The sequence below is a fragment of the Enoplosus armatus genome, chromosome 3 (assembly GCF_043641665.1).
Source record: "Enoplosus armatus isolate fEnoArm2 chromosome 3, fEnoArm2.hap1, whole genome shotgun sequence".
NCBI classification, from domain to species: domain Eukaryota; kingdom Metazoa; phylum Chordata; class Actinopteri; order Centrarchiformes; family Enoplosidae; genus Enoplosus; species Enoplosus armatus.
Window position 1 is genome coordinate 18,333,283 of NC_092182.1, and position 26,752 is coordinate 18,360,034.

Here is a 26,752-nt window from a genome sequence, read left to right on the forward strand (position 1 = left end):
ATATATATATATATATATATATATATATATATATATATATGAGAGAAAAAAACATATCAAAAGTCTTAATATATATCGTATATGCATTGTATTGGCTTGTTAAAGTCACCTTAAGTTTTTATTCTGGGTAAATCTGTTATATCAAGGCTCAGTTCACATCTGTCCAAGTCTCCATTCTGGTCCTCAGTGTCTCTGTCCCAGAATTGTCTCTCTGTATTGTCAATATGGTTTGCCACATCGTAAATATTTCTCTCATTTTGCACTCCATTCTCCCCTGTAGGTGATTCTTGGATGGGGCTCCCTCCCAGCTCCTCTGCTGCCCCTGGACTCACACGTGCCTCTTCCACATGACCATCGCTGACTGCTGCCTCTTCGTCTTCCTCCTTGAGGGCCTCCACAGCTCCATCCAGACTGGAATCGCTGAGGAAGGAGCGTGGGGTTTGGGTATCCTCCATGGACAGAGGGGTCCCGTCAGCGAGGTGGCCCCCGAGATTGTTGCCCGCCCCTGGGGTGAAAGGCATCTCCTCGTGGTCTTGGTCTGGATCCTGGTCTTTGCTGCAGTAAGCGTAGCGGTGGTTCATGTGCTGGGAGTATGAGCCGGAGTGAGAGAAGCGTTTGCCGCACTTGTCACATTGGTAGGGTTTCTCTCCAGAGTGCAGCCGGCTGTGCTCAATCAGATGGTGCTTATGCTTGAAGGCCTTGTTGCATATCTTGCACTCATGAGGACGTTTGCCTGTGATGAACACAGAGAGATTATTTCTAATATCCCAAAAAGTACCAGCTTATTTTTTTTGAATAGAAAGACTTTTAATGTACTGAATTTTCTTTAAACATAAGTAGGTATTTTTTATTTGTCGAAAACTTTTAAAGAAATAGTTTAACGTTTTTGGAAATATAAGTAAGCTACCACCAGCAGCCACTTAGCTTAGCACAAAGGATGGAAACAGCATGCTTGGCTCTGTCTTACTTTAGTCTTTGTGCAAATTAAACAAACAAGATGCATCTTGTACATGAATTAGTGAACTTTAGAAGAGTTGTTTTGATTACTCTCAGCAAGAAATCAAATAAGCATATTTCCAAACTATTCCTTTTAACATTTTAACAGATATTGTTGTAATCTGTGAAGTACAGGAAATGGCACATAAGTGTTTTTGTAGACTGTGCACAAGTAACTGACCTGTGTGCTCGTATTTGTGTCGGAGCAGAGAGCTGCTCTTCTGAAAGGTTTTTTCACAAATGTCACAAGCGTAAAGCCCCTCGTCTGTCTTCTTCAGCCTCTTCCTCCCTGGCACTCCTTCCCCCTCCAGTCCTTCATCCATGAGAGAGAGGTAGTCCAGAGCTCCACGGCTTAAAGCCTCACCCTGTGGAGAATTATAATTATTATTCTAAGTCTACACAATCTTACAGCAATGCTTTACAATAGAATCAGATCACTGCTTCTGCAGTATGTTTGAGGCTGTTCTTTAGTAATTAGACATAATTCTTTAAAACAAACCTGGAAGAAGAGAAGCCTTACTCACCATGAGAGCTTGTCTGTCCTGGTAGAGGTTTTTCAGCGTCGCCTCTGCGTCTGCCTCCATCATGTAAGCCATAGGAGAGAGAAACCCAGGGCTATTAGCTGGCTGGCTGAATGGAATCGCAGTGATGCCATCATGCCCTGAAAGGCCTAAACCAGACTGGTTGAAGATAGGAAATCCATTGTATAAGGAACCTGGAAACACAGGAGCTCCAGCCCCGCCATAGACCGGGTGGTGGTGAAGGGGTAGATGCGAAGTTGGACTTGGTCTCTTAAGCCGCTGGGTCCCGAGCTCTCTCCTCTCTCCTCTGGCTGAGTTGCCATTTACAGTTTTGTTTCTCCCCTCTTGGTCTGAGAGCTGTTTGGGCAGGGAGAGGTCCAGAGGTTCGTTCTGTGACCAGGGGCTCTCGGTCTGGTTCTGAGAGGAGGACAGTTCAGGAGGACAGCTGGTGAGGTCGAGGCAGACCGGCGAACCGAATCCGGAAGAGGGAACTCTCCTTCTGGCTCGAGGTGATGACAGCTTTGGGGAGCGGTTAATTGGTTGGCTTGGGCTTCCTTTTTCCTGGCCGGACCAGAACGCTCGTGAGGACAGAGCATCATGGTGAGGCTGTGGAGGAGAGTGCATCGCGACCAGAAGCTGCTGCGGTACGGAGTGCCAGCTGGGCTTCTGTAGTGGTGATTTGTTTCCGTTGGTTACTTCACTCGATTTGCTGTTCTCCAGTTGGAGAGCAGATCTGGGGTAGAATAAAGGTGACGAGGGGTGGTCTTTGCTGCGAAGACCCTCAGGCACCTCCACTGCCTCTCGGTTCATCTTACAGAGGTAGCGCTCGTGCTGCAGGAGCACCGCCACATTGGGGAAAAGCTGGGAGCACCAGCGACACGTCACCCCAAGCACACCTCTCTCCCCCTCACCTGACCTCACTGCCTCTCGTCTCCTGTCAGGCGACACCTTCGTGTCAGACCCTCCTCCGTTGTAAATCACCTTCCTCTCCTCTGCTGCAGCTCCTCCTCTGTCCATCTCCTCATCTTTCTTCACCTCCCTGTGAAGCATCTCTTGCAGCATCTGCTCAAACTTGGTCCCAGAGTGCAGATAAGGCAGCAGGGTGGTGCCTTTTAGTATACTGGCCCTCAGAGAGAGCTCAGCCGAGGGGTCCCAAAGCCGAGCCAGGTCTGAAGCTCTGGGGAAGCTTGTGGGCTTGTGGTTGGGGTCCTGCAGTGAAAGCTGGTGAGGATCTTCTGGTGCTCGACCCAGAGGCCTGGTATTGAGTTGAGTCTGTGAAGCCAATGGCGAGCCCTTGTCATTACTGTTTCTCCCCCCGCCTGCAGAGGGAGACGTTGGAAATGAGTGGTGGTACGAGCCTTGGCTATGTCCATTAAATGCACCGCTAGCTCCTCCTGTGTTTCCCCCTCCGTTTCCTCCACCACTCAGGCACTTTTTGCTGCTTAAGTGGGAACTGTAGGAGCCAGAATGAGAGAAACGTTTCTTGCAGTTGGAGCACTCGTAAGGTTTCTCGCCTGGAGGATGACATACAGACAGGATACATTAGTCAAAAGATGCAGAGAGTAGGTTGAAAATGACTTCAACTTGGGCGTGATGTTTTCACATTTTTCATAATTATCATGTCCCGTCATGAATTATTTTAACTTGTTTTCTGTAAACACATCAAATTAGGTATAATTTCATACCATATAACTGGCACAATAAGTAAGGGTTAGTGATATGGTTGAAACAAAAGCAAATTGATGGGTGAGTACAACTGTTTTGATGTTATTTTGTCTCACCGCTGTGGATGCGTAGATGCTCTTTGAGGTGGTGTTTGTACTTGAATGCTTTCCCACACTGCAGACATTTGAACTTCCTGGTCTCCAATCCTTGATCCAAAGAGATGGCACTCTAGGATGATAAGACATTGTTGTTAGTTTTATAATACAACACATTTAGGGACGAATTTCAGGTTGTAAAGAAGTATGATTATCACTTTTATCCACTAAAAAATACAAATAAATAACCTTGTAACACTAAATAAGCATATTATACAATATAGTGATGACAGTTTGGCCTCATTGCAGTAGTGAAAGTTTCTCCTGCTGTCTGTGTGTATCTTACATTGTCCTGCACTTGGTTGTGAAGTGCCAGGTGCTGCTCCATCTGTGCCCTAAGGGTGGCAGTGTATCCACAGAGTGGGCAGACCATGTGGCCCCCCTCCCTCTCCTGACAGTACTTGATGTGGTCCCTCAAGGAAGCTCCTCGCTGATACATCCTGTGGCAGAATGGACAGGCCTGCTGGGTCTTCCCTGCATCTGGAGTCCGGAAAGAGGTGACATTTTAAACAGACCATGGACATTCTCACACATTTCACACACGAAAACTTTAACTGCAAGAAAATCCTTTGGGAACTAACATTAGACTCTGTATTGAAGAGAATTACATGTACAAGGTTCTGCCCATCATGTTATTAAACGGGATGGATGGATTCATACACCACCTGAACATCTGTGCTCATGTAACACTGTTGACATGTACTATTATGTCCTCAGAGTACAATTTGAGCGTAACTCAAGTGATCTTAGTTCACTATTTAAAGGTGCAGACAAGAAAGTCTGAAGTATGTTTCATACAACAACAGGACCATACTGTTTGAACCTATTGAGTGAATATATTTTATATGTTTGTATTGTGATATTTAACTCAATAAACTATTCAACTATGACACGACCTTTTACATCAACTTGATATATTTGATATAAAATGTTGAACAAGCAAAATGCTACAATTGTGGGGAAACGTCATACTGTGACTGTGACTGGCATGACAAATGCGTGGGCTCTTTTTTGAACCAGCGATTGATAAGCTGATACATGAAAAGTCTCTGTTGTCCTTTCCATTTTCTCAGAATAACATTAGCATACAATCTGATATGTGTGGTATCACGACTATCTACTGTCATCATGCAGCTCATTCGAACTAACAACACACTGCCTGGCTCAAGAGTAGCCGTTTCAGATTTGTTGATTTTCTATTCAGTATCATTGCAGTTTTTATCGCTGTTTTTATTTTTTATTTTTATTCTATTTTACTTTTTATATTCTACTTATTTGTTATCGAATCAATAGCACTTTCAGACCACAGCAAATTCCTTGTAATGTATGTTACTTGGCAATAAACAGTTTCTGATTTTCTGATTTTTCTGATTCTGATTTCTGCAGCGGCTCCCTCGTCGGCCTACCTGCTCCCTCAGGTGAGCGGTGCTGAGCTCCTGGCGACCAGATGGCAGGCGGCAGCTCATCATGCCTGCTGCCTGGGTAGTACACAGCTGCCGTGCCATTGTGGCTCAGATGGTCCAAGAGACTGGCTGAGGGAGAGGCCTTCCTCAACTGGGCCAGAAATTCATAGTGAGCCAGGTCCTCCAAGGCATTCTGGGAGTCTGAGTTCTTACCTGGGAACAGAGAAACACATACAGAGGAACTGAAATATCCATAAAAAAAGAAATATGTTCATTGTTAAAAAGATGTTAGTTCTTACATGAAACTGTTGAGCATTTTCTGGCATTTTGTAAAATATTATACATAATTCTGATACATGCACCCACACAGCACTTATTAGTGACATTTGCAGGAATTAGATTAGTATTGCTACAAAATTCTTTCTTCCTTTATTTAATGTGGTTAAAATCCTGTCTGAGACGGCAGCATAGAAGCTGTGTTATGAAAATAAGTAAAATGCAGACGACAAAAACTAAGTGTGCAAAAGAGCACAAACAATATCCAGTTATTCTGCAGATTCATGTATGTCATTCCTACATGACTTATAGCCTTTTGAATGTAACATTTTTAAAGCTGGTCAGCGTTCTTGTCAGTGCAGTTGAGCTGTCGCTGCGGTTACATGTTCATGTGCTATGTGTTAAATTACATTCTTGAGAAAGAGTTTGCTCTCTGACTTTGTGTGAATGTACATGCCTCGTTCATATATTCACGAGTGTAAGTGTGTGTGTGTGTGTGTGTGTGTGTATGTGTGTGCAGAGGGGATAAATTGTAAAGTGACACTGATCAACTGAATCTAATGAAACTAAATTGTTTACTCGAAGACTGACAGATAAAACAATATATTCAGGGAACTAGTTGGCCAGATATGAAACTAGATTTTAAGAATTCTCTCTCATTCGTGCCCTTGAGTGCAGTGACATGCAGGCAGAGAGAGAGAAAGCCACGAGAAGAAGAGAGGGCGCCTCCTATCACGAATCAAGGCAGCTTGCAGCGACTTTGAGGAAGATTTTTCAAATGTTTGCAGATGTTGGCATATTTTGAGCTGTTTTTTATGTGGTGAGGGGAAGAGCCTGTGCGGTTGAGTGTTGTAAAAACTCAGCTTTGCCTTCGTCAGGCAAGGCCAAATCACACGAGGCGAGGGAGCTAAGTGATTGTTAGTAGGCAAGCCGCGTGAGCCTTTGATCTCTCCTAAATAAAAGGGAAAGCCTCACGTCGCGCAGTGCTGATTTCAGTACCGTAACGTCACCTCTTTGATGCATGGAAATATTGTGACATTGTGTGGGATGAGTTCTTTTGTCATGCTTTCAGAAGGCTGCCTTTTCAAAGAGAAGAGTGAAAAAAAGGAACAGCTTGTAGGGAAGGCATGGTTTCACAAGGAGCTGATATGAAGGTGTATCTCGAGGGCTCTGAGAAGCATCATGAGACTGGAGGTGTCTTGCATCAGAAAAACACTGTAAACTTGTTTACACGTACAGTAGTGTCCGACACAGCAGTCTCATACAGCACATTTGTATTTTACATTTTACATAGCTTTGCTACTCTCTTGGACAGGCCTTAATTCTTCAGAAACAAACGTGGATATTTTATAGTTCAGAAAATAGGAAAAAAGGTTTACAGTTTTTGCAATAAGACAGTATAGTATGTATACTTCAGGTTATAACTTACAGTACATCCTCAATGGTTCCTGGTCTGCCTCTCTGTCGGTGGCAGATGCAGTGGTGGCGTCCTCCGTGGTCTCGGCCTCTGGCTCCACCTGCCCCCAGTAGTTCCTGCTGGCGGGGCTGAGGCTGTGCGGCCGCGTTGAGCGAGCGGGGCTCCCCGGCTCCTCCGTCCCCTCACTTGGCGTCAGGCTTGTCTTGTCCAGGCTCTCCTGACAGTCCTGGGGCTCCAAGCTCCACAGGCCAACCTCATCCTCCCCCTCGGATCCCAGTGAACTCACTTGCTCAGCATCCACTGTGAGAAGGAAAGAGAAAGACAATACAACATTTGAGAGGGAGACAAGAGACACTGGCTCCGACTGATGAGTTCTGTTTAAACGTCACGCAGAAAAACAGGCCGTATGCTCATTAAGGGTGTATGATTTTGCAATACTATATTGTATTTTCAAATATGCCATGAACGCGTGTCTTTAATCTACTTTGAATGAGACATTTTGTGGTGTCCAAATATATATGTATTATATTTAATGATTCGAAATGCAATAGACATGTGTTTCTTATCACTTCAGATGGCATTTAGTTGGTTGAGTGTAGATTATGATCAAAACAAACCAGACACAATGCTGCATCATTTTAAAAAATATGTCGGGAACTGAAACTGAACAGGGGAAAGACACAACCAGAAATTCAATTTTGTAAATTATAAACTATATCTTTCTACTATTATTTATTTTAGTTTTTCTATATATTTGTATTTCAGTGTTGAGAAGAATAAAACTGCCTCCAGTTGAAGTTGTTCAATGTGTTTTTTATCAGGAGATGTTTTATATGGCTTTGTGTGGTTTGATGTGCGGATTATGATCAATACAAGCAGACGCAGCATGCAACATACAGATTTGTGCAAAGCAGTTCCAGGACTGTAAAAGAGGAGTCCCAACTAGAAATCCTGATATTTCAAATATTGACTGAGCAAAATACACAATATAAAAGTTCAGACACAGAAATATAAAGTATTAATAGTCATTTCTGATCAATTTCAGCGTAATTTCTAAAGGGATGGTTTTACTCTGACGTGACCGAGAGTAAAATGTGGCTTTCATTTTAAAACTGAAAATACATTAAAAACAGATTAATTAAATAAAAATGTATTTATTTAATTAAGGTCATGACAAAAATAAGTTGCAAAAGTTTTATCTTAGTGATCAAAGTTCAATCCAATAAATTGCAGCTTGTTGCTATAAATCATTGTAATTACAACATTTACTCTAAAATAGAGGATTTGTCATTTTTAGAATTAATCTCTTCAAAATTTCTTTGTATCAAAGAGTAAAATGTTATTTGGAAATAAAACATTTGCAAGTGTAATTGCTCTTAAAGAACACAAAATCTGTTTTAATGTCTAAATTTGTGATGCAACAGGTATGTAGTGCAGCAGTAAGAAGATAAATAACATATTGTGATTTAAAATTGAACCATCGGTGCCCAGACTGATGCAAAACTGGAAAGGCGCATTACTTTTTCCCATGGCAAAGACAATAAATGACAATCACAAACACATGCCTGGGATTTCAGCTGTAGGCTCTTATTTCCTTGGCTTTTTTTGAGGACTCTCTGTTTTCCTCTCACTGATTGGCAATATCTAATCACAACCAAGTAATGACTATTTAAGAACACAAATAGACTCCTTTGCCAGTGCCTTTGAAATATACCATCAGAGAAAGCCAAACCATTGTTGGGGGGGGGGGGGGGGGGGGGGGGGGGGCATGGACTGTGCCAACATACAGAGGGCCAATTCTTCTTTTTGTGTCGATGTGAATGTATACGCTTTCTGATGAAGCTCGAAGTGCAACATCGTCACGCTTCTTATTAGTTTCAAATACATTTTTATCTTTGGCCTTGAGAGTCTTGTGCCTCTTTTCATCAGATCAGAGTGAAAATAAGGTTTCACAGCTCATTAAATTTCACAAAACACAAACAAAGTTTATTCATTAAACTGTCAAAACAACTCTCAGTCACTCTTGAAAGATTTTCATTTTTGTTTGAGTCGTTCTAAATGCGCCCTCACTGGCTGGTGGACACAATAATTGATGCGCATTTCGCTTTCCACTCCTCAACACATTCAGTTACGCCCCGCAGCGCGCAGTGACAAATGCCAGGGCCTGTATACTGGGGGAGACATTTTAGCAAATCTACGGCATCAACTTTACATCTAGACACACACAAATAACACACACATCTACTCTGTTACTGGAAGATCAAAAGGGGAGGCCAGTGCTGCTGAGGGGCTGACCCGCAATCACAAACACACATTTAAAACACTGAGTGAGTGCGCCTGCACAATTTACACACATTCTTCTAATGAGTGTATTAGCTAATCCAACACACCTACATGTGTATCTGTTTGTATCAGCGAGTTGTATGTCCTGCCCCGGCTCCGTTACACCCCTGTAAAAAGTGAGCTCATGCAAATCTGTGATTCACCCGAGGCCAGTCACCCAAGCCTCCGCTCCATGCAATGCTGCTCTACTGACATGGGGAGGAATGACTTGCTCTTATGGGGGGTGAAATTGGTCATCAAATGTGCTTCCCTACAGCAGACAGCTATGAAGTTATATGATGTAGTTGAGGTCGACCTATCAGCCCTGCAGGAGTTTCCTTGGATGATGGGACATACCGCTGGGCCCAAAAAGAGCAAAATCTGGTCCTGATTAGCATGAAATTGGCTCTAATTTTCTCTCCCATGACAGTGAGTGACACTGAGCCTATATGTGCTGTCATTAAAGCGGCACCGCGCTGGGATGGCTTTCATTACCGCGCCCATTGATTTATTTATTTGGATAGCGATTGCATCCTTCAAATAGTTCTTTTTTTTTTTTTTGGAGCAAGGCGGCTAAATCTTTGAACAGCGCAGGAGGTTTGGGATTGCCTGCAAGTAGAGATTGTATGTCAAGGTACAAAGGAGTTTGAGAGCGATGAATTCATGCAGTGTGCGAGAGTTTTGAGAGTGTGTAATTTGTTGGAATACGCCGAACACAAAATAACACACAGCAGAGCACAGTAGAAAACAGTCCACTGCTCTTGTGCATGCACTGTAGTGTGCGTGGGAAGAACGTGACTCATATCCAGAGAGCTAAGCGAACTGTGCTGCATCATGCTTGACAACGTCGATCACTCGCTCCTCTGAGGCCTGTTTCTGATAGTTTGACAACAACAGTGTGTTCGGATCAAACGCCGCAGCACTGTTTTAATCTGTCGCTTTATCTGCCTGAGTGAACATCCAAGAGATTGACGGCCTTGCCTGCCAACTGAAGCCTAAAAAAACGATGACCTACAGTAGTTCTTTCATTATTTACATAGTCAGTTTTCCAGAGCCAGGCAGAGACGGATAACGCCTGAACAGATTCATAAGCACATATGTGTGTCAGGCGGAAACACAGAATTTTTACACAGCCGTATAAAAATGCAACCCACACTAAAACAAAAACAAATCACATAATGTAAAGAAGAAAAAAAATCCTCTCAACATGTCTCTTGCTCACAGCAGTACAGAGTTTCAGTGCCACTCTAATTCTGCACTGTTTATGTCCCAGAGGGCATCTACTGTACAGCAACACGCTAAGCTGCAGTTTATTTTACGATGCACACATGTGATCTGGTATTGACTTAGTAATTATGTGGCTAAATGGTAAGCACGCAATAATTACCTAGAAATTACCTTGTTTGTTTCTTTTGGTTTTAAATGGCAACAAACAAGGCCAGGCCCAATTTACGGCGTAGTGTAGTCGTTACCGTTCTGTTGATTTTTACAATTCAAGGTTGTTAAATAAAATGTAATGTAAGGTAATGTTATGGATGCTATTTAATAGCATGTCATCCCTCACATGAGATAACAACAACCCAATAAATAACTTTTAAACCACATATCAGTTTAAGACATATTGAGTAACACCCACAGTGGGCACAAAAAGTAGTAGTAGTAGTAGTAGTAGTTTCTGATACTCTTGTTAACTGTGTCTGAATTAAACGTGTCATAAAAGCACAGATTTTGTTATATGCCCAAAATTAGAACCATTAAACACACACCATATGCATACCATTAAAATGAATTTTTAAATATTCACAGGAAATAAAATCAAGTACAGTACATCTGTTTAAGTCCTGAGTTTAGTTTTAGAATTTAAATACATTTTCCAATTTTTTAGGTTACCACTTTTAATCTTCTTATGTCATCACATTTTAAAGTTTAATATCAAATAACGCTTTTATAACTGATATCAATCAGTCCTCCAGCTACCCAGAAGATATGAAATCCACGTTGCTCTTCATGTGACATAACGGTGCTCATGCCACATCACAGTAATATCTGATACATTTCATACAGTTCAAAACATTAACTGGGATACAGTCAACTGAATACACTGAGACATTAATGAAGACTTATCCTGACCCATCATATTTTTATCACAGATCTCCTTTTAATATCAAAAATACATATAAGATATTATTTTAAAATGATTTGGTTTTAGTGAATGTTTGAACTGTTAAAACTGTGCTGGTTTCACAGGCGTCAAAAGAAACACAACACTTGCTATTTTGAACTCAATAAATTACCACATGAGGGTCATGGCCGCCCACATGCTGACAAAAAGCAAGCGCAGGAAAATGTGTGTATTGTCATTTTACAGTACCTACGAGAGCAGTTCAGAGAAGAAGTAAATCCATGTTCATCTGCGAAGTGCCCTCATGTTGACAACGATGGCCTCTCTTAAAATATATGGCAGAAATCAAACATGCCATTCAAAAAATTCTCACTGTGGCAGCTCTCATATTCATACCTGCTGTCTGACATTTGTACAATGAGTCAGGGGAGGACCGCAACTAAGAACAAACACCTCCCACCTGATCTCCTTCATCTTAGCAGCAACTCTCTCTCTCTCTCTCTCTCTGGGTGATGCTTCCTTCTGACTTTGGCACCTTGGTTTTGTGTTTGGTTTGGTTTGACCTGCCCTAACAGCACTGAGAGGGAAAAAAGCACACTGATAATATCATTTCAAAATGTTGTCATTTTTTAAGATCACAGGAGAGTGTGCGATACCAAAAATATCAGTGCTGACTTTTCCTCTTGGTGTTTGCCTCATTTTGGAATGCAACTCTTAATTTCAATTCATCCAAATGTTTTACAAACTATATCATGAATCCTGACAGCAAATTGAGGATTAAATGCTCTAAATTACATGCTAACCAATAGGAATGGTGGTAATGTGATGTTTTGCTGCACTTTTATTGCATTTCTGTGGCCAGAGAAGAGGAAGTGCAAACATTCTTGTCTAATGATGGTGAAAATAACCACTAACACATTGATATGAACGTCTAACCAAGTTCTAGTTCAATTCATTACAGTCATTTCTTAGCTGGTTGGCAGCAAGCCAAAAAGAAAGTTTGCAAATGGCTGCCGGCGAGAATAAATGAGACTGAACTGTGACACTGTAATCGGGATTGTAAAGGTCATATTAGTGTGGTGGAAGAGATGCTAAAATGTGATGTGTGGTGCAGTATGTGATTTTGCATTCTTGCAGTGTGTTCGGTATACAGTGCTGTGGCGTGTATGTTAGAGAGAGGGGGGTGACGAGAGTGAGACAGAGGTGCAGAGACACCAGTGCATGAGGAAAGCTGCGCAGAGCATAAACTATACTGAAAGCGAGAAAGAAAGAAACAACGAGTGATGGAGAAAGAGAGAGAGAGACAGCGGAGTGAGGAATTAGAGATGAAAAAGAGAGAAAGAGATAGAAAGCAGCAGTGTCAAACTGTCCCTGACACAAATCCTCCAACTGATGCCGAACTGTGAAAAACACGCTACAGAGGGAAATTCCCTAAAGCACACACACACACACACACACACACACACACACACACACACATATACACACAAACTAGGGTACAGAGAAATGCAGAAAAACAAACAAACACAACTTGTATTGTGGGCACAAATGGGGAGCAAGACCGGCCTGCTGCTGCAGAGGACTACAGCGTGATCAAAAACAGCAAAGAAATACATGACAATAACTGTGTGTGTGTGTGTGTGTGTGTGTGTGTGTGTGTCCGTGACACTCCATGAATATCTGAATTGCAGAGATAGAAAAGTTAAAGCCCATGCGGTGCCACAGCAGCAAAGTCACGGCTCTGTGCCTTCAGATGTCCCGCTCATTAGGAGACACCACCCTGTCAGAGCATTTAAACCACCACCACAGAATGTGCAGCCGAGGGGCAACATCTGCCCTTTGAAGGACGCAGGGGTGCACAGAACAATCAGCTCAAGAAATAAACACCAAGCTAATTTCCTCATATTGATTAAGGCTCTGCAGAGACAGAAGCGTGCACAATAGCGGCGCAATTCTGCACACAAGCAGGGTTTTTTAAATTGACAACAAACACCGTATTGAAACTATTTTGCCTTTGATCAGTGCGGCTTTTAATGATTCTGCTCAATTAGGGCCCTTGTGACACAAAAACAGAATCCCTTTTGGCATTTTATTAGCTTCAAAGCCACTGATACCACTCTCAAAGTTGATTTGTCAACGAGTTGCGCTGTTAGTGTGACTGCGCGCTGGTGTTAGTTTCATTATTCACATATGAGTTCTCAGTACGATTTCAGAGGAGCCTCTGCGAATCAAAGCACAGCCCCCAAGACACCGACTGTAACACGCTGTGGTGTTGTGTACAGCTGCTATGGCCGCTTTGAAAGGGCCAGGGCATCTGAAAATTGATCGAGATCAGTAGTACTAATCTGTTATTCTTTATCTACATGTCACATCACTGCACCGAACAGAGAACCATGTCTGCTCAGTGGAAACCTGCCCTCGTGTGACTTCAAAAGAGCAACAGATTAAAGCAACAGCAAACAAGCTGAAATAATCTACAGCAAAACCACCAAACAAATAGTTACAAAGTTGTAGCTGTAACTTACTGTACAGTCTGTTTGCTGCAGGGCAACCTAATCTACCTCATGATGAAACTGAGAGGATAACGGCGTATCTGCTATTGTCCTTATCTTTCACCTTCAATTCTAGACAAAGTTTTTTTTCTTTTTTACATCTGATAGGTCTTCCTACTCATATTTGCTCCTCACCCATGTGTACTGCACATCTTTGCTTATCATTGGTGCTCTCTAAATACAGCAGAATATGTGTAAATTCAAGTAATCAAGATCACAGAGCTATTTTTTAATGGTTTCATTTGCCAAACCCAAGGGAATTATAAACACGTGTATTGTGCTGAGACTAAAAAACGCGAAGCACGAAGGTGACATGATGGAGTAAGTGTTAAACATGCCACACATACACTCAAACAGCGTTTTCTGTGCTGCCTCGTCTGTGTGTGCTTATGCATGAACAGAAATGGGGTCCAAAATAACTCTAGACCAGTAAACACACCACAAAGGTGCATATACGTGCTGGTGAAACGATGAGAAAATTGTGACTCACTAGGAGGTACAGTACGCTGAGCTGCAGATACAGACACACATGGAGAGGCGGTGTGAAGAAATAGAAGGAGAAACACACTCACAGGGTATACTTTCATCCTCTCTTGTACATTCCCACCCGAGCTGTATGTATTCTTAGATTGTGGTGAGTCAACTCTAGACAGCCATGATATATTTTTGTAGCCTATAATGATGTTAACTTTCACAGAGTTGACAGCTGCCTCCACAGGAACTTCAAAATTAATAGCTTTACATTTCTCACAGGTAGAGCGAATCATTACATTAACTGTTACCTTCTACAATTGATAATGTCGCCTCTTTCTATAGGGTATGCTTTTTTTATATACATACAGCATCTTAGCCTATGGGAGGTGCACAGATCACCCAAAACAAACCACAGAGGGCAAAAATCGAAGAAGCACCTCAGTCTCATTTTCTATGGGTTCTTCTTGTTTGTTTTCAACAAATGCTGAAAACACAGAAAAGGAGGAAAATGAAAAAGTTGAATGTATTTGACAAGTTCTGTCTATGACACAAGTGCTGCCTCACTTTTTTCCTTTACCTGTCTGCTGTGTGTAGTTTGCCCATTAAGAGACAAAAATGAGCACCAAAAACTATTGAACAATAAAAAAAAAGGCTGTTTATCAAACAGAGATTAGTATGTATGCAAAAACATGCAGCAATCAGTTTTTCTCTTTGCAGAAATGAGACAAGGTGTGAGTGAAGAGGTGTGCAAAGACTCTTTGTGGTTGCCTGTCTTCTTCCTTTGGAGGTTTCCTGTATGCTGCTGCCTACATGTTTGCCACCATGTTTACCTGTCCTGTAGACCACCACAGTGACATTTATCAAAAAAAATTACCTTGTTTGACACCGGCCTTTATCTTCAAAGAAGATACATGTGGCTTTCTGCTTTTGTGTCATTTCTTTTTTTTTTTTACTTTGTGGGCAGCTTGTAAAAGTAACCCAGAATTTCTCTACAGTTACACGGTAGAGTGGAGGAGATCATGTTTTGGATAATGAATGTCTTTATCTATATATTTTATATACTAGAACTATATTTTAGTTGGATTCTCTAAATCCAAAGCAAAATACAAAAGTGTTTAGACAGTTTAGGAATTGCTCTCTCAGACACCTCTAATCTCATCCATTGTCTCTTTCTCGCTTCCTCATTACGCATCTGTAATAAACTCTCACACAGAGAGTTAATATAGTTTCCACTGAACTATCAAAGTTAAACTAAGAAACACATAATTCTGGACTTCCCGACTATGTCATGCCAAATTGTACTACTCATTTACCGTGTCAATGACTCACCAGCAGTGACAAACTTACCTAAGTACCGTATCTATACTGTGTGTAGGAGCTTGCACATATGAATAAAGCCTTGTCACCGTGTTTGAGCTCAGTGTCAGTGCCATCGTGCCCTGTGTGCCACACTGGAAGCAGGATTGACGTTGGTGGGAAAGGTTAGCTCTGTTAGAGGAACACGTTATTTCGAGTCGGCCCTCCTCATGTGGCCCGCGCTGGTTTCCGTGTAGCGAGGGATCGGTGCTGGAATGCAGTAACGGTCACAGAGGGACCCACGCACTCACCACACTGTGAATCAAAACCCAAACTCCACTTCATTAGGCTCCTGTCATTGCAAAGACTCTCACACCACTCTATAAATACCCCTGTCTCCCCCCTCCAAATTTGTTTTCCCTCTTTTTTCTTTACACATGAAAATGCTCAGGGACTGTTCCAGCTTTCTGATGTGGCTCTTTATTTTGTACGTTGGCGCAAGAAACCACACAATAGTGGCTCCTTTTGAATATTAAAACATTCTCTGACGGAGCACAAAGGTTCTGAAGTTTTTTAATAGGGGTGCACGCTAAATAAAACTTCTCTTTTAACTTAACAGCTATACAATGTGGGATTTGGTTAGTTCAACTCGAGCTGCAACTTTCAGTTACTCACTTTGGGAGATTTGTTTTGAGGGTGAAACAAATATGCCTGGTATCCCACTGACTTTGTCTACTTCAAACATCTGCATATGAGATCTGTGAGAGGTGTTTTGCGAGATGTGGTGTTCTTGGAAAGGACAATTTACTGCATTAAAGACTGAAATGTCTTCATCTAACCACTCAAAGCAGATTTAAAACACAAGATACAAGAATTCTGAGGAAACCACATTAAGATATAAAAGATCAGAGCAGACCATGTGAAGGTATCAATTCAACTATTATTACAGCTCTCTACTGCCACTACGACTGACAATAATAATAATAATCCTTCCCTGTTATTTTTCTACACTTTCAACCACTAAAAGTAAAAAATAAAGACTGACAAGTAGGGATGTCCTGATGAAAAGACGACAACAGACTAGCATCCACTGCTGCAGGGCTCAAAACGCATTCAGTAAAGAATAAAGTTATGTATAGGATGTAACTGTATCTAAATATGTTTCAGCCTGAAGATGAACCTGGCAGTCAGTTCCTGCCTGGTTAACATACAGACGGGGCGCCATCCTCTGGCACACATCAACATTACACGATGATACACCGAAACATTTTGAGTGACCACATGTGACCTCTGTGGCTTTAAAACAGAGAAAATATGCTTTTCCAGTGTGTCACTCTGTCGCTTTTATTTTCTGTCTGTCTCTCAATCGTCCCTCAAATGCCTGCAAACGCCATCTACTCTCTCTCTGTGTGTGTGTGTGTGTGTGTGTGTGTGTCCCGGCCTCTCTGCTTTCTTTCGTCACTTTTTCTGCCGTTCAAGCACGCACATCTAAAGAAATACAGGCAGCTAAAAGAGGAACACACACACACACACACACACACACACTATTAAACGTGTCTTTTTGTGGTTGTGCAGTTTTGATTAGCAAGATGTATGAGTCATATTGAATATTAATTTACACACATCCGTATGATTGTTAGTTACAGCTTGATGTACTTGTGTGTGAGAGAGAGAGAGAAAATGTGTGTGCTGCGCATGTGAAGCCTGAACCAACGCCTTGAAAAAGAAACTAATTAAAGTCATGGAGAAAAATGCAAAGGCAGCAGAACCGCACAAGAGAGTGTGTGCATGTCATTACTGACCTGGCCCAGTTGGAGAAAAAAATGATGGCAAGAAGAGAGAGAGAGAGAAAGAGAGAGAGAGAGAATAAAAACCTCAACCAGCGAAATAATGTATATAAAAAAAGACTCAACAAGAAGAAAGGTTTAAAAAGCAAACTTTGGGACTTTAAGAGGATCTTTGATGTGTATCAGAAGAGGAAAGCAGCCTTGCGACTGGGACGACAGTAATTTTAAGTCGAAGCAGAAGGCTGGCTGGCTGACTGGCTGCCTGGCTGACTGACTGTGGGCTTTGATGGCGCTGGCTGTTTGAAGTGGTTTTCGGGGGATGGGAGCAGCGTGTGGTGTCAGTGGGACAGGGGAGGCGCTCAGGGAGAGGGAGGGGGGGGGGGGCGCATGATGGCGACCGTACAGGGTTTGGGGAACCCAGGCTGGGAGGAGCAGAGGATTGATAGATGGAAGGAGAGGGGAAGAAAGCAGGAGAATAAGGAGTGGATAAAAATGGGGGAAAGAGTGAAAGGGATAGGAGGTGGAGGAGTTGCAACACACGGAAGAGGAGATAAAGAGGAATCAAAGGAATGATAGAGAAAGAGGAGAGAAGGAGAAGACAGTAAAAGAAAGAGAGACTCATACAAAGAGGGAGAGAAGAAAGAAAGGCAACAGATGACAGCCAAATAAAACTACAAATCTGAGGAGGGAGTGTCAAAGAAGTCAATGAAGTCAACCTTCCAGATCTGTGTCTGAGATTCAGAGCCCCGTCCCAATATCAGGCCTGGACACATTCACACCTACCTATTACTTGTATCATTTAGATGACGTTACCTCCCTCTTATATGCTGCCAGGCTGCCTTATGACTTACTTCCCCTTCCATCTCTACTGCAGTGCTGGACACATGCACCATATAATCATAACTACAATGTTTCCCTGAGGTACCAAAGACGACCGCACAGCCAAAGAGGAAAAAGAAATTGATTCTGTACAACTTCAGAATGTTTTTTGTTCTCCTTGCTTATCCGTTTTCTTTTATTAGTGACTGCACTTTCTAGTTAAAAACCTTCTCCTGGTTTTGTAATTTTGCAATACCAACAAAAACGTGATAACCTGTCACGTACCATGAGAAATAAAAAAAAAAGATGAGATAAGACTATCTACTAGATTGTGACACAGTGATAAATGACAGAGTGGACCACTACATACTGATTATTGGCGCTGCTTCCTTTCTAGCGCAAAATACTTCCGTTCTATGGATCCTGTTCTTTATCATACCTGAAGATTCATTTGAATGATCTAATATTGCACGCTGCTAGCAAACCTCAACATTGTTGCTCTGTCTGAGGTAAGAGTTGGGTTTGACCAATGTGTTCTGAGTCTATCAGACCTGGAAAAAACTACAGGCATAAACCATTACAAAAACAGCATTCTCATTACATTTCCCTCATTGTGACCTTAATCTGAGATGTTGCAGAGTATTTCTTTGAAAGTACTTTTTTTGTAACACCAGTGACCACTGAACTAATGAAATTTCTGTAGCATCTGCAGAGGCGATGCCTTCACTGCCTCTGAACGTGTCTGGTGGAGACAAAGTGGAAATGTGCTAATAGTGAGGGAGTCAGATAGATAGATAGAGATGTGTGTAAAATGTAAGACCTAAAGCCTTGGCTGTTACAGGTGGTACTTAAAATCAGTGAAGCATGTTCACTTCATGATGGAATGTGTTTACTCCCTCCCAGGTATCTATGTATGTATCTGTGTGTATGTGTGTGCGCAGAAGGGATGTGCAGGTCAGATGAAGGTGGTGGTGCCAGGTGATCACAGGTACAGGGAGACAGAGGAGAAGAGGGGGAGTTGGCTGGCGGACCTCTCCCATATCTTTCTTTCATAAGTTTTGCTTTTGTTTTTCCTCACCTGGGCCAATAGAAGTACCAACTCAGCCATCATATCATTTATGGTGGACTGGGCAGGACAGGCTGCCTTTTTGATAATCAAGGAGATGATGGTTTATACATGAATACTGAATACTGGGCATTATGATGTTACATTATATACCATAAGAAAACATCAAGTTAACATGCTGTTTATACCGTGATGGCAACCCCTTTCATTCCCCTGGTTGTAATAGGCTGTTGTGGGCAAGTTGTGAGTATTACTGCAGTGTTTTTATGATTTTCTGCATTAAGTTGATGATGTTGATGATGATGCAATGCGCAGCTAAACATTTTAAATTATTATTTCTCTTTCGATACAGCCATTAAATTCCACAATATTTTCAGTGAGCAGCAGTGGTTGGTGTATATGGTGCTAATGGTAAGTGGAAGGTCAGATGCGCAAGAGACAAAGTGAAACACAGACTAATATTTGGCTTTAAAACATCAAAACAATATGAAAATGGACTTTGTATCACAGAGACAGAACGAAAAAAAGGCAGAAAAGGTATGAGAAGAAAGTAAAACAAAACAAAGAGTGTTAAACTGATGAAACCAAAAGCCCTACTTCCTTTCTTGAACCAGCAGGTGTGAGGTTTTCTGGTCTCAGAGGTGATCAAGGCAGATCCTAAACACATGCTGATATACATCACATATCAAAAAACTGTTCCTCTTTCAACCTGCGGCTCTGCTATATCTAGTTCCTTCGCTGACAAACACTGGCACACTCTCTGAGTGGGTCTGCCTGCTCTCCTCTCTCTCCCTGTCTCTCTTTCTTCCTCTCCTCTCGCTCTCTCTGCCACCCATCTGGGCCTTGTAATACATGACAGCTGAAGCAGGGTTTCCAAATTTAATTTGAGGTGTGATAAAACAGCACATATCTATAAATTGTGAGCAGACAGCCTGCCTATCTGGATAGTTTTAACCTCTTTCTTCTGTCAAACACGTGCAGCATATCAAACACATAATACTCAGGCTGTCTGCACAAAAGGAAGATCCACAAATAGACTTAATGGTGAGGAGTCTTGCCAAAGAAACGACAAAGAATGTAATAATAACACTGCAAATGGGATATGTCAAGAATGAAAAGGAATCAGTTTGCAATATCAGTATACACTATGTAAAACTTCTATATCAGATAAAATGCCTTTCATGTAAAAATAGAAATGCCTGTATATGAGTGAGGAGCCGCAAGAAATACAGTTGTAATTAAACGTGTGAAAAGTGCATAGCCAAGCACCTATATACACACACACACACCTCATGAACTCTGTGGCTATTAGTGTTTTCTTACAGTTTAAAGGAGTGTGATCCTTTACACACTTTCAGTTCACAAGTTTCTGTTGAAGTCATGTGTTCACCATTGTGCTATTCTTCTCTGTTAGGACAATCTGACCATCATCTACTAAGGGATCAGATCGTGAGGGTTTGAATAAAAGTTACATGTCTGTGAGCAGTCCAAGTGGATTCAAAAGACAAATTGTATATTTTGTTTCAGCATGCAGAAAAGGAAATGTTGCTGTAACATCTCATCAAAAGAGATCCTACAGCTCTAAGCAGTCATGTGCATGTGCTAATATGGCGGAAAACCCCTTTGTGTGTATTAATCCTGCAATGGCACTGCAAAACTTTTCCAAATAATTTCCCTTGGAGTGGATGAACAGCGTGGCAGCCACGCGGCAGGAATGTACAGTAAGACATGGGACTGCTTTGGCTACATCTGAAATATCAGAATGAGCAATAATCATAAACACGTGAAAACTACCAGAGGGACTCAATCAAGGGATTCCCCATTACTGCTGTGCAGATCTGGCATCAAACACGTACAGCTAGGATGGGAGAAATCTGTGACACTTGGAGTTGTGGGAACGTTAAGGAACAAATGAGGAAACACTTAGATTTTCCCACATTCTGTCGCCCGTCCCGTCTCTTCTGTCTCTACCCCTCACGCCCCTCAGCCCCTCCGTCTCTTGTCTTCTCACGCCGAAGAACTGTTTTCGCTGTCTCCAGCCCTGTCAACCCCATCAGTTCCCAACCTCTGTCATCCTCCTCTCCTTTCTTCCTCCTCTGTCCCTCCCACCCGCTGGTTCTGACGCCTGAGCTGAGCCCCTTGAAGAGTCCTGGTAATAAACTGTGGTGCCTGGGCTCTTCATTGCTGTCTCGCTCTCCCCACCCCTCATCCCTGAGCGCCGATACATCTGCCGTTAAAGCAGGCCCGGTCCAAAAAGGCCCGGCCCCTCCACTCTGTACAGTACAAGAGCCTCAGTCTTTAACGTTCAAATGTTTTCCCCCTATTCTCTCTCTTTCTCTTTTTCCCTCTCTTTCTTGCTGCTCGAGTCCTTTGTGTACAGTGTGCTATGCTCACTGTGGCAGCACTGTGCCAGAAAAACCCACACAAACACACACACACACGTATGCACACACATACACAGTCACAGACACACAGCTGGGCCCCAGCTGCATACAAAGACTGGGGTTTGGAAATCAATGAAGGAGAAAGAAGAAAAGGGGAAAGGAGTTTAAATAAATTGGCACTTGAAAAAAGAAGAAAAATGAGAAAGAGGGAGAGAGGGAAACATGGAGAGAGAAAGCTCTCTCTTAAAAAGGCACATCAACTCAACAACAGAGGGAGGTTTTTCATGGGCTAACAAAACATAACGCGCAAGGCAACGGGACTAAGTATGTTTGTGAGGGTGAAATACAATCCTACATTTGATTCAAGAGTGAGGGTTTGAATGAGTCTGATCTGTCGTGCGGATGTCATTCTGGCGAAGACGCCTGCTGAGTTTGAGGGCAGGGGAAAGCCCAAACATAACACAGCCAGAAGACTTTAACTAAATGACAACATTTTCTAAAACTGGAATCTTAACGGTGTTGCCTCTGCTGAGAGGCTCACAGTCCTGCACCTACTCACTCCATTCATTAAGATAGAGAATGGATTCAGTGACTTCAGTTGTTTTCTTTATAAATCTATTGGTAACACTTCAAAATACTGTACACAAAACAGGAATGAATCAGGAACAACCTGATAAATCGTTAATGAGTAGTTCCTGAGTAACTCAATAGTGGATAATGATGAGTTACTGGAGAACAGACTGGGAGATACTATATTAATGAATTATCAGGTAATGATTAGTTCATAAGTCTGTAAATCGGAATAATGGCCACTTTCTTCATTAGTCGCTCCTGAACTAGTTGCCACTCAGTCATCACTAATTACTTAATAATTAGTTACTTTGTTTGTGCACCACGTAAAGTGGTACATCATACTGAGTAGTTACAGTGTAGTCCTTTGTTACCTCATGATTATCTGATCATGACTTTATGGAAGTTTTGATTTGATCCAATCAAAAACTTTGTGCAATTCGTTCTTTAGTAACTACTCACATTTGTGTGTACCGTTTTGTAAAGTGTTACCAATACATTTCACTGTAAAAAAAATTATCATGGCATAGTTTTTGGTTGAGTAAAATAGGCAAATAATCTCCTCTATTCTTCAAACATCATCCAGTAATTTTTCTTGGCTCATATACGTAAGTACAGTTGAGCAAAAAACACATTTGATGATTAAAACATATGGGATGAATTTCACCATTATCTCCCTCAATAAGGAAAAAGGCAAATGGCACCATGGTGTCAGAAATCATCGGTTTAACTGACTGTGGCCCTGAAGGGGGGATGTTGAACTGTTGGCTATAAGTGCTCAGCTGATTAATTCACACTCTTTGAAACTCAAATGTCTCTCTCACAGCCAGTAAATACAGGTCATCATTTCAAATGGATATGTTTCCCTGTCTTTGTCTCAGGACTGTTTTCAATCTGCCAGGAATGAAGAGTAGTAATTTCGTCACGCTGCTTAAGATTGGTGAACATTGACAGTTTTATTGTGGGAGACAGAGACATAATCAATAGGCGCCTTGGAGAGAGAAGAAAAGTCAGCCTATGTTTTTTTCTCTTTCTTCTGGTTTGGAAAAGATCCCCAAATCGCTGTCTTATGAGTCGGGCCTGCCAAATTCATTTGGTTTTATCAAGGACCTTTAACTCCCTGCTCACACAGCCGCCCCCACATTCCAAATCCTACACAGAGCTTTAATACACACATTTCTACACTGACATGAGGATGTACGCGCAGCAAGCACTCACTCATGCAGACTTTTCACATACACTGACGCATGTGTGACATACACATATGCTATGTATAAGCCTGCCATCAGCGCAGGCGCGCATGCCGATTCGCTAACAATTCATAGTGGGGGAAAAAATGCAGCCTGAACCTATGTCCTAACTGACAATATATTGCAGAATATATGAAAGATAACAGTCTTCAACATGACATTTACAGTTTTCAGATTCTCTTCAGCTAAATTTCAATTTATAATCACTTTCCTTTTTCTTTACAATCACTTTTAAAACGCCGTCACTGGTAAAAAAACATGCTGGAAATTGACCAGAGGCGATGTTTATCTCTCCTCTGAGGTCACTGCTGGAGCTTTTGCTGGTAGTCTGAAGTCGGTCGACAAACTGCTACATGACAGTCAGGGGGTTAGGGTTAGGCGTGAGCGTGTGTGTGTGTGTACGCGTGCACACACACCCCGTTATCGCTAGGCAGCCAGAGGGGATCTCACCCTGGTGACACTCTGCTGAGCTTCACACCTCTCTGAATAAAATGAAGAGACACTTACAGCAAACTAATAAACTATATAAGTAAACAGACTCCTCACAGCAAATAGGTTTAGGACAGTTGTGTGTCAGATCAGAGACAAACAAGCGCGCCGCATGGCTTGAAATGGCTTTCATGAACCTCGAGAGAGAGTTGAGAATAAAGCCAGCAATGTTTGTGTGTGTGCTCATGTAGGTTTTCGAAGACAAAATATCCTCTCAGTGATAGCAAGATGATGAAAAACCTTAGTGACCAACATAATTCTGGGTTTTTTTCCCCTGGTTTTACCGCTACGTTTGCATTTGGGGTGATGGTTAGGTTTGTTTAGGATATCCCAAGGCTTTCCCTGCATCACCCAACAACTTTGCATTAAACACAGAGCCAGCAGAGAGACACTGGCCGCCACGCATCACCCATTAACCCCACTAGTATTAATATAATTTTAGATTTATTTAGGTTTAAGGGGGGATTTAGGGTTAGAGAAGCCTTCAGTGTTGTGAATCATTTTTGTTTGTTTTGGGTTAGTAGGATTTGATTCTAACAAAAAATGTTCAGTCTTCAGGATAGAAGGACAAATGTTTATATGTGTATCCATGCACAGGTGTGTGTGCTTACTCCTATTTGTGAGTTCAGAGCCACACACAAACAAGGCACCTCCTGATGCATGAAGACCAAAGTATCAACAAAGTTTCTAAATTCAGAACACTGTCTAGAAGTTCCTCTCAGCACTGTTGTAGGGAGCGCGTTCACAGAAACTGATAACTGACATAATCTAAAGCTTAAAGGTCAACTAAGGTTTCCCATTAATTCTTGATAAGGTGATTGATAGTCATGTAATTGCAGCAGGATTAAAAACTCAAAATGTGTAGCAGAATGAATTCCATATGCACCTGAAAGGCTACTTTAAATAAATGCATCATATTTCAAAACCTTTACATGCGAAGAAAAATATAGAAAAAACTAGGTTAATTATCTATGTACATTTTTTTTTTATCATGCAAGTGATTAAGAGATTTGATTTAAAAAAAAAAAAACGTTATTAAAACTGTGACATTGTAGTTCAAGAAAGAAGATAGTTGAAAATCCCACCAAAGCTATTTTCCTTTTTGTTACCTCTGATGCAGTCCACTTTATATCTAAATGTGTTAATATAAAAACAGTATCAAACTCCCGAAAACTTGATGTAAAATGTCAAAGCTCGTTGCACAGCAGGGCATATAATACATACATAATAAGGGAGCAAGATCCTAGAAAGTTTCACTCTCGGAGGAGGTTAAGCTTTCAGCGTGAACAGCAACAAAACTAAAGCCTACATGTAAGAGAAAGTCGCACTGAGGTACAGTAACAGACTGCATGAAGCCTTTCTGTTTGACAAAAAGAAATATTTCTTACTTAAAATAACAAAATCAAAGTCTGATTCTGACTTCACTGGGAGGTTTAAGATGGCGTGGATCCTTCTAAAATCCGTGATGATTTGCCATTGAAAGAGAAAATAACTTTTGTCAGGTTTATAAAATATATATGGTCCTGAGATTTCACAAAGCCCGGTTGTGGGCTGTTCTTGAATGATCTCGCACAGGTACGTGTTCTACAGGTAGAATAATAATCCCAGTGGCTGCCAGCCTGATGAAAGTGGACTGCTCATCCGTGCAATCACAAACCGTGGCCGCAAAAAGAAAATGTGTGTGAAATATGTATGTAGTCAAAGTGCAAAGCAAATTGCTGCAGTGATAATACATTGTTTAAGGTTTTTCAACAAACTGCAGAATAAACCGACGCGGGTCGCCTTAGAGCGTCTGTCCGCCGCAGCAACATCTGCCTGCACCATTTACCAACTTATTAAAACTTTCCAGCGCTGCACGTCTCTTACCTCGGTTTCTCCTGGGGTTGGCTTGTTTCCTTCGTTTGCCCCTACTTTCTTCTGTCATCATCACGCTTTATTTCGCTTCAAAAAGTTGTCCAGGGTAGCGGTGCGAGTGTCTGTGTGTGTGTGTGTGTGTGTGTGTGTGAGTCCTGAGTGCCTGCCTGAGAATGAATGGTGATGAGGCATCGCCTTCGGTCACAGCGGGAGACTCAGACCTTGATGGGTCTCCAAGCAGAGGCGACGAGCCGTGAGGAGGAGTGATGTCAGCAGCAGAGGTTGGCCCTGAGGTCAGCGCTGGCATCGTGAACGTGCACCTTCCTCATTTACAAAGTAATCAAAGTTGGTAAGACCTGCTGGTATAGCACAAACAGTTATAACAGCCGATATGCTCTGACAGGAGCTATATTGCCCCGAATTCGCCACATCGCACCTCCTCTTCAGAGAGGGAACTCCGTCGATGTATCCGCATGTTCTGCTATTCTGCCTCCCAACGTGCGGATACAACATGCTACTTTAACTTTTCCTTCATGTATCACATAAAGCCGAGAGATTGAATTTATGATTCCCACTTATCGCTTCTGGGTAATCACACTACAGTTGAATCTGTTACGCAATGAGAAGTTATAAGAACGGTCGACTTAATCGAGGAGCAGACTCGTCTTGCTTTCTTTAGTTTTCCTCATTACTGATCAGTAACGCTCATTGCTGACTTGTAAATCTGCGTCTCATCTGTGCCGCAGCGCAAACTCCTCACGCAGAGCGCTGTTAGTGCGGCAGCGTCGTCTTAAACTGCAGTCTGCAGGCTGTTCGACGAGGTGCAAATGAGGCTGTTAACTCCAGCGGCTCATCTTGCTCCAATTTTCACCACGAGGACATTATACTAACTGCAGGTTAATGAGAACAGGTATGTGCGCGACCCCCCTCCCCGCTCCCCACTCCCCGTCATGTTTTACGGTTCGACTGTTATGCACGTCGCACCTGCGCTCAAGTACCCTGGAGTGGACCCCGTCCTGCGCCCCATTCACCCCTGGATGGCTGTAGGAAGTGGTGCATTGACAGTCCTTTGTGTTGCAACCTGGACCGTAATCTGTTTTGCAACTGAAAAAAACATCCGAAATAAAACTCTAACGCGGCGTTCAGGACCCCCACCTTGGCTTTCTAGTGCCCCCCACCTCTTAGTAACTCTGCGAGATAATACTAGCGAGCCGGGTAGCTTTTCACGGCGCATAATGTGTCCTGCTACAGAGTCTGAGTAAACAAACCGGGAGGTGACACAGTGAAACAGATTAGAGAAGTAAAAGACAGATTACCTGCATGCAACTTTTAGA

At 42.2% G+C, this 26,752-nt stretch overlaps 1 protein-coding gene across 1 annotated transcript; it reads right to left on the bottom strand.

The window, feature by feature from the left end:
* Nucleotides 1-110: 110 nt before the first annotated feature.
* LOC139282288 (zinc finger E-box-binding homeobox 2-like) lies at nucleotides 111-25,491 on the bottom strand. Its single transcript, XM_070901899.1, has 8 exons — nucleotides 25,431-25,491; nucleotides 6,446-6,733; nucleotides 4,744-4,953; nucleotides 3,624-3,817; nucleotides 3,299-3,410; nucleotides 1,521-3,031; nucleotides 1,178-1,361; nucleotides 111-733 (listed from the first exon to the last, which is right to left on the bottom strand). The coding sequence occupies exons 1-8, from the start codon at nucleotides 25,489-25,491 to the stop codon at nucleotides 111-113; spliced, it is 3,183 nt and encodes a 1,060-aa protein (XP_070758000.1).
* Between the last annotated feature and the right edge of the window lie 1,261 nt (nucleotides 25,492-26,752).

Excerpts from the sequence above, each read along its gene's own strand:
- LOC139282288 (XM_070901899.1), bottom strand. The coding sequence starts at position 25,491 with ATGATGACAGAAGAAAGTAGGGGCAAACGAAGGAAACAAGCCAACCCC. Across the intron at positions 6,734-25,430 it reads CAACCCCAGGAGAAACCGAG|TGGATGCTGAGCAAGTGAGT; the intron begins GTAAGAGACGTG and ends TCCTTCTCACAG. Across the intron at positions 1,362-1,520 it reads AGGACAGACAAGCTCTCATG|GGTGAGGCTTTAAGCCGTGG; the intron begins GTGAGTAAGGCT and ends AATTCTCCACAG.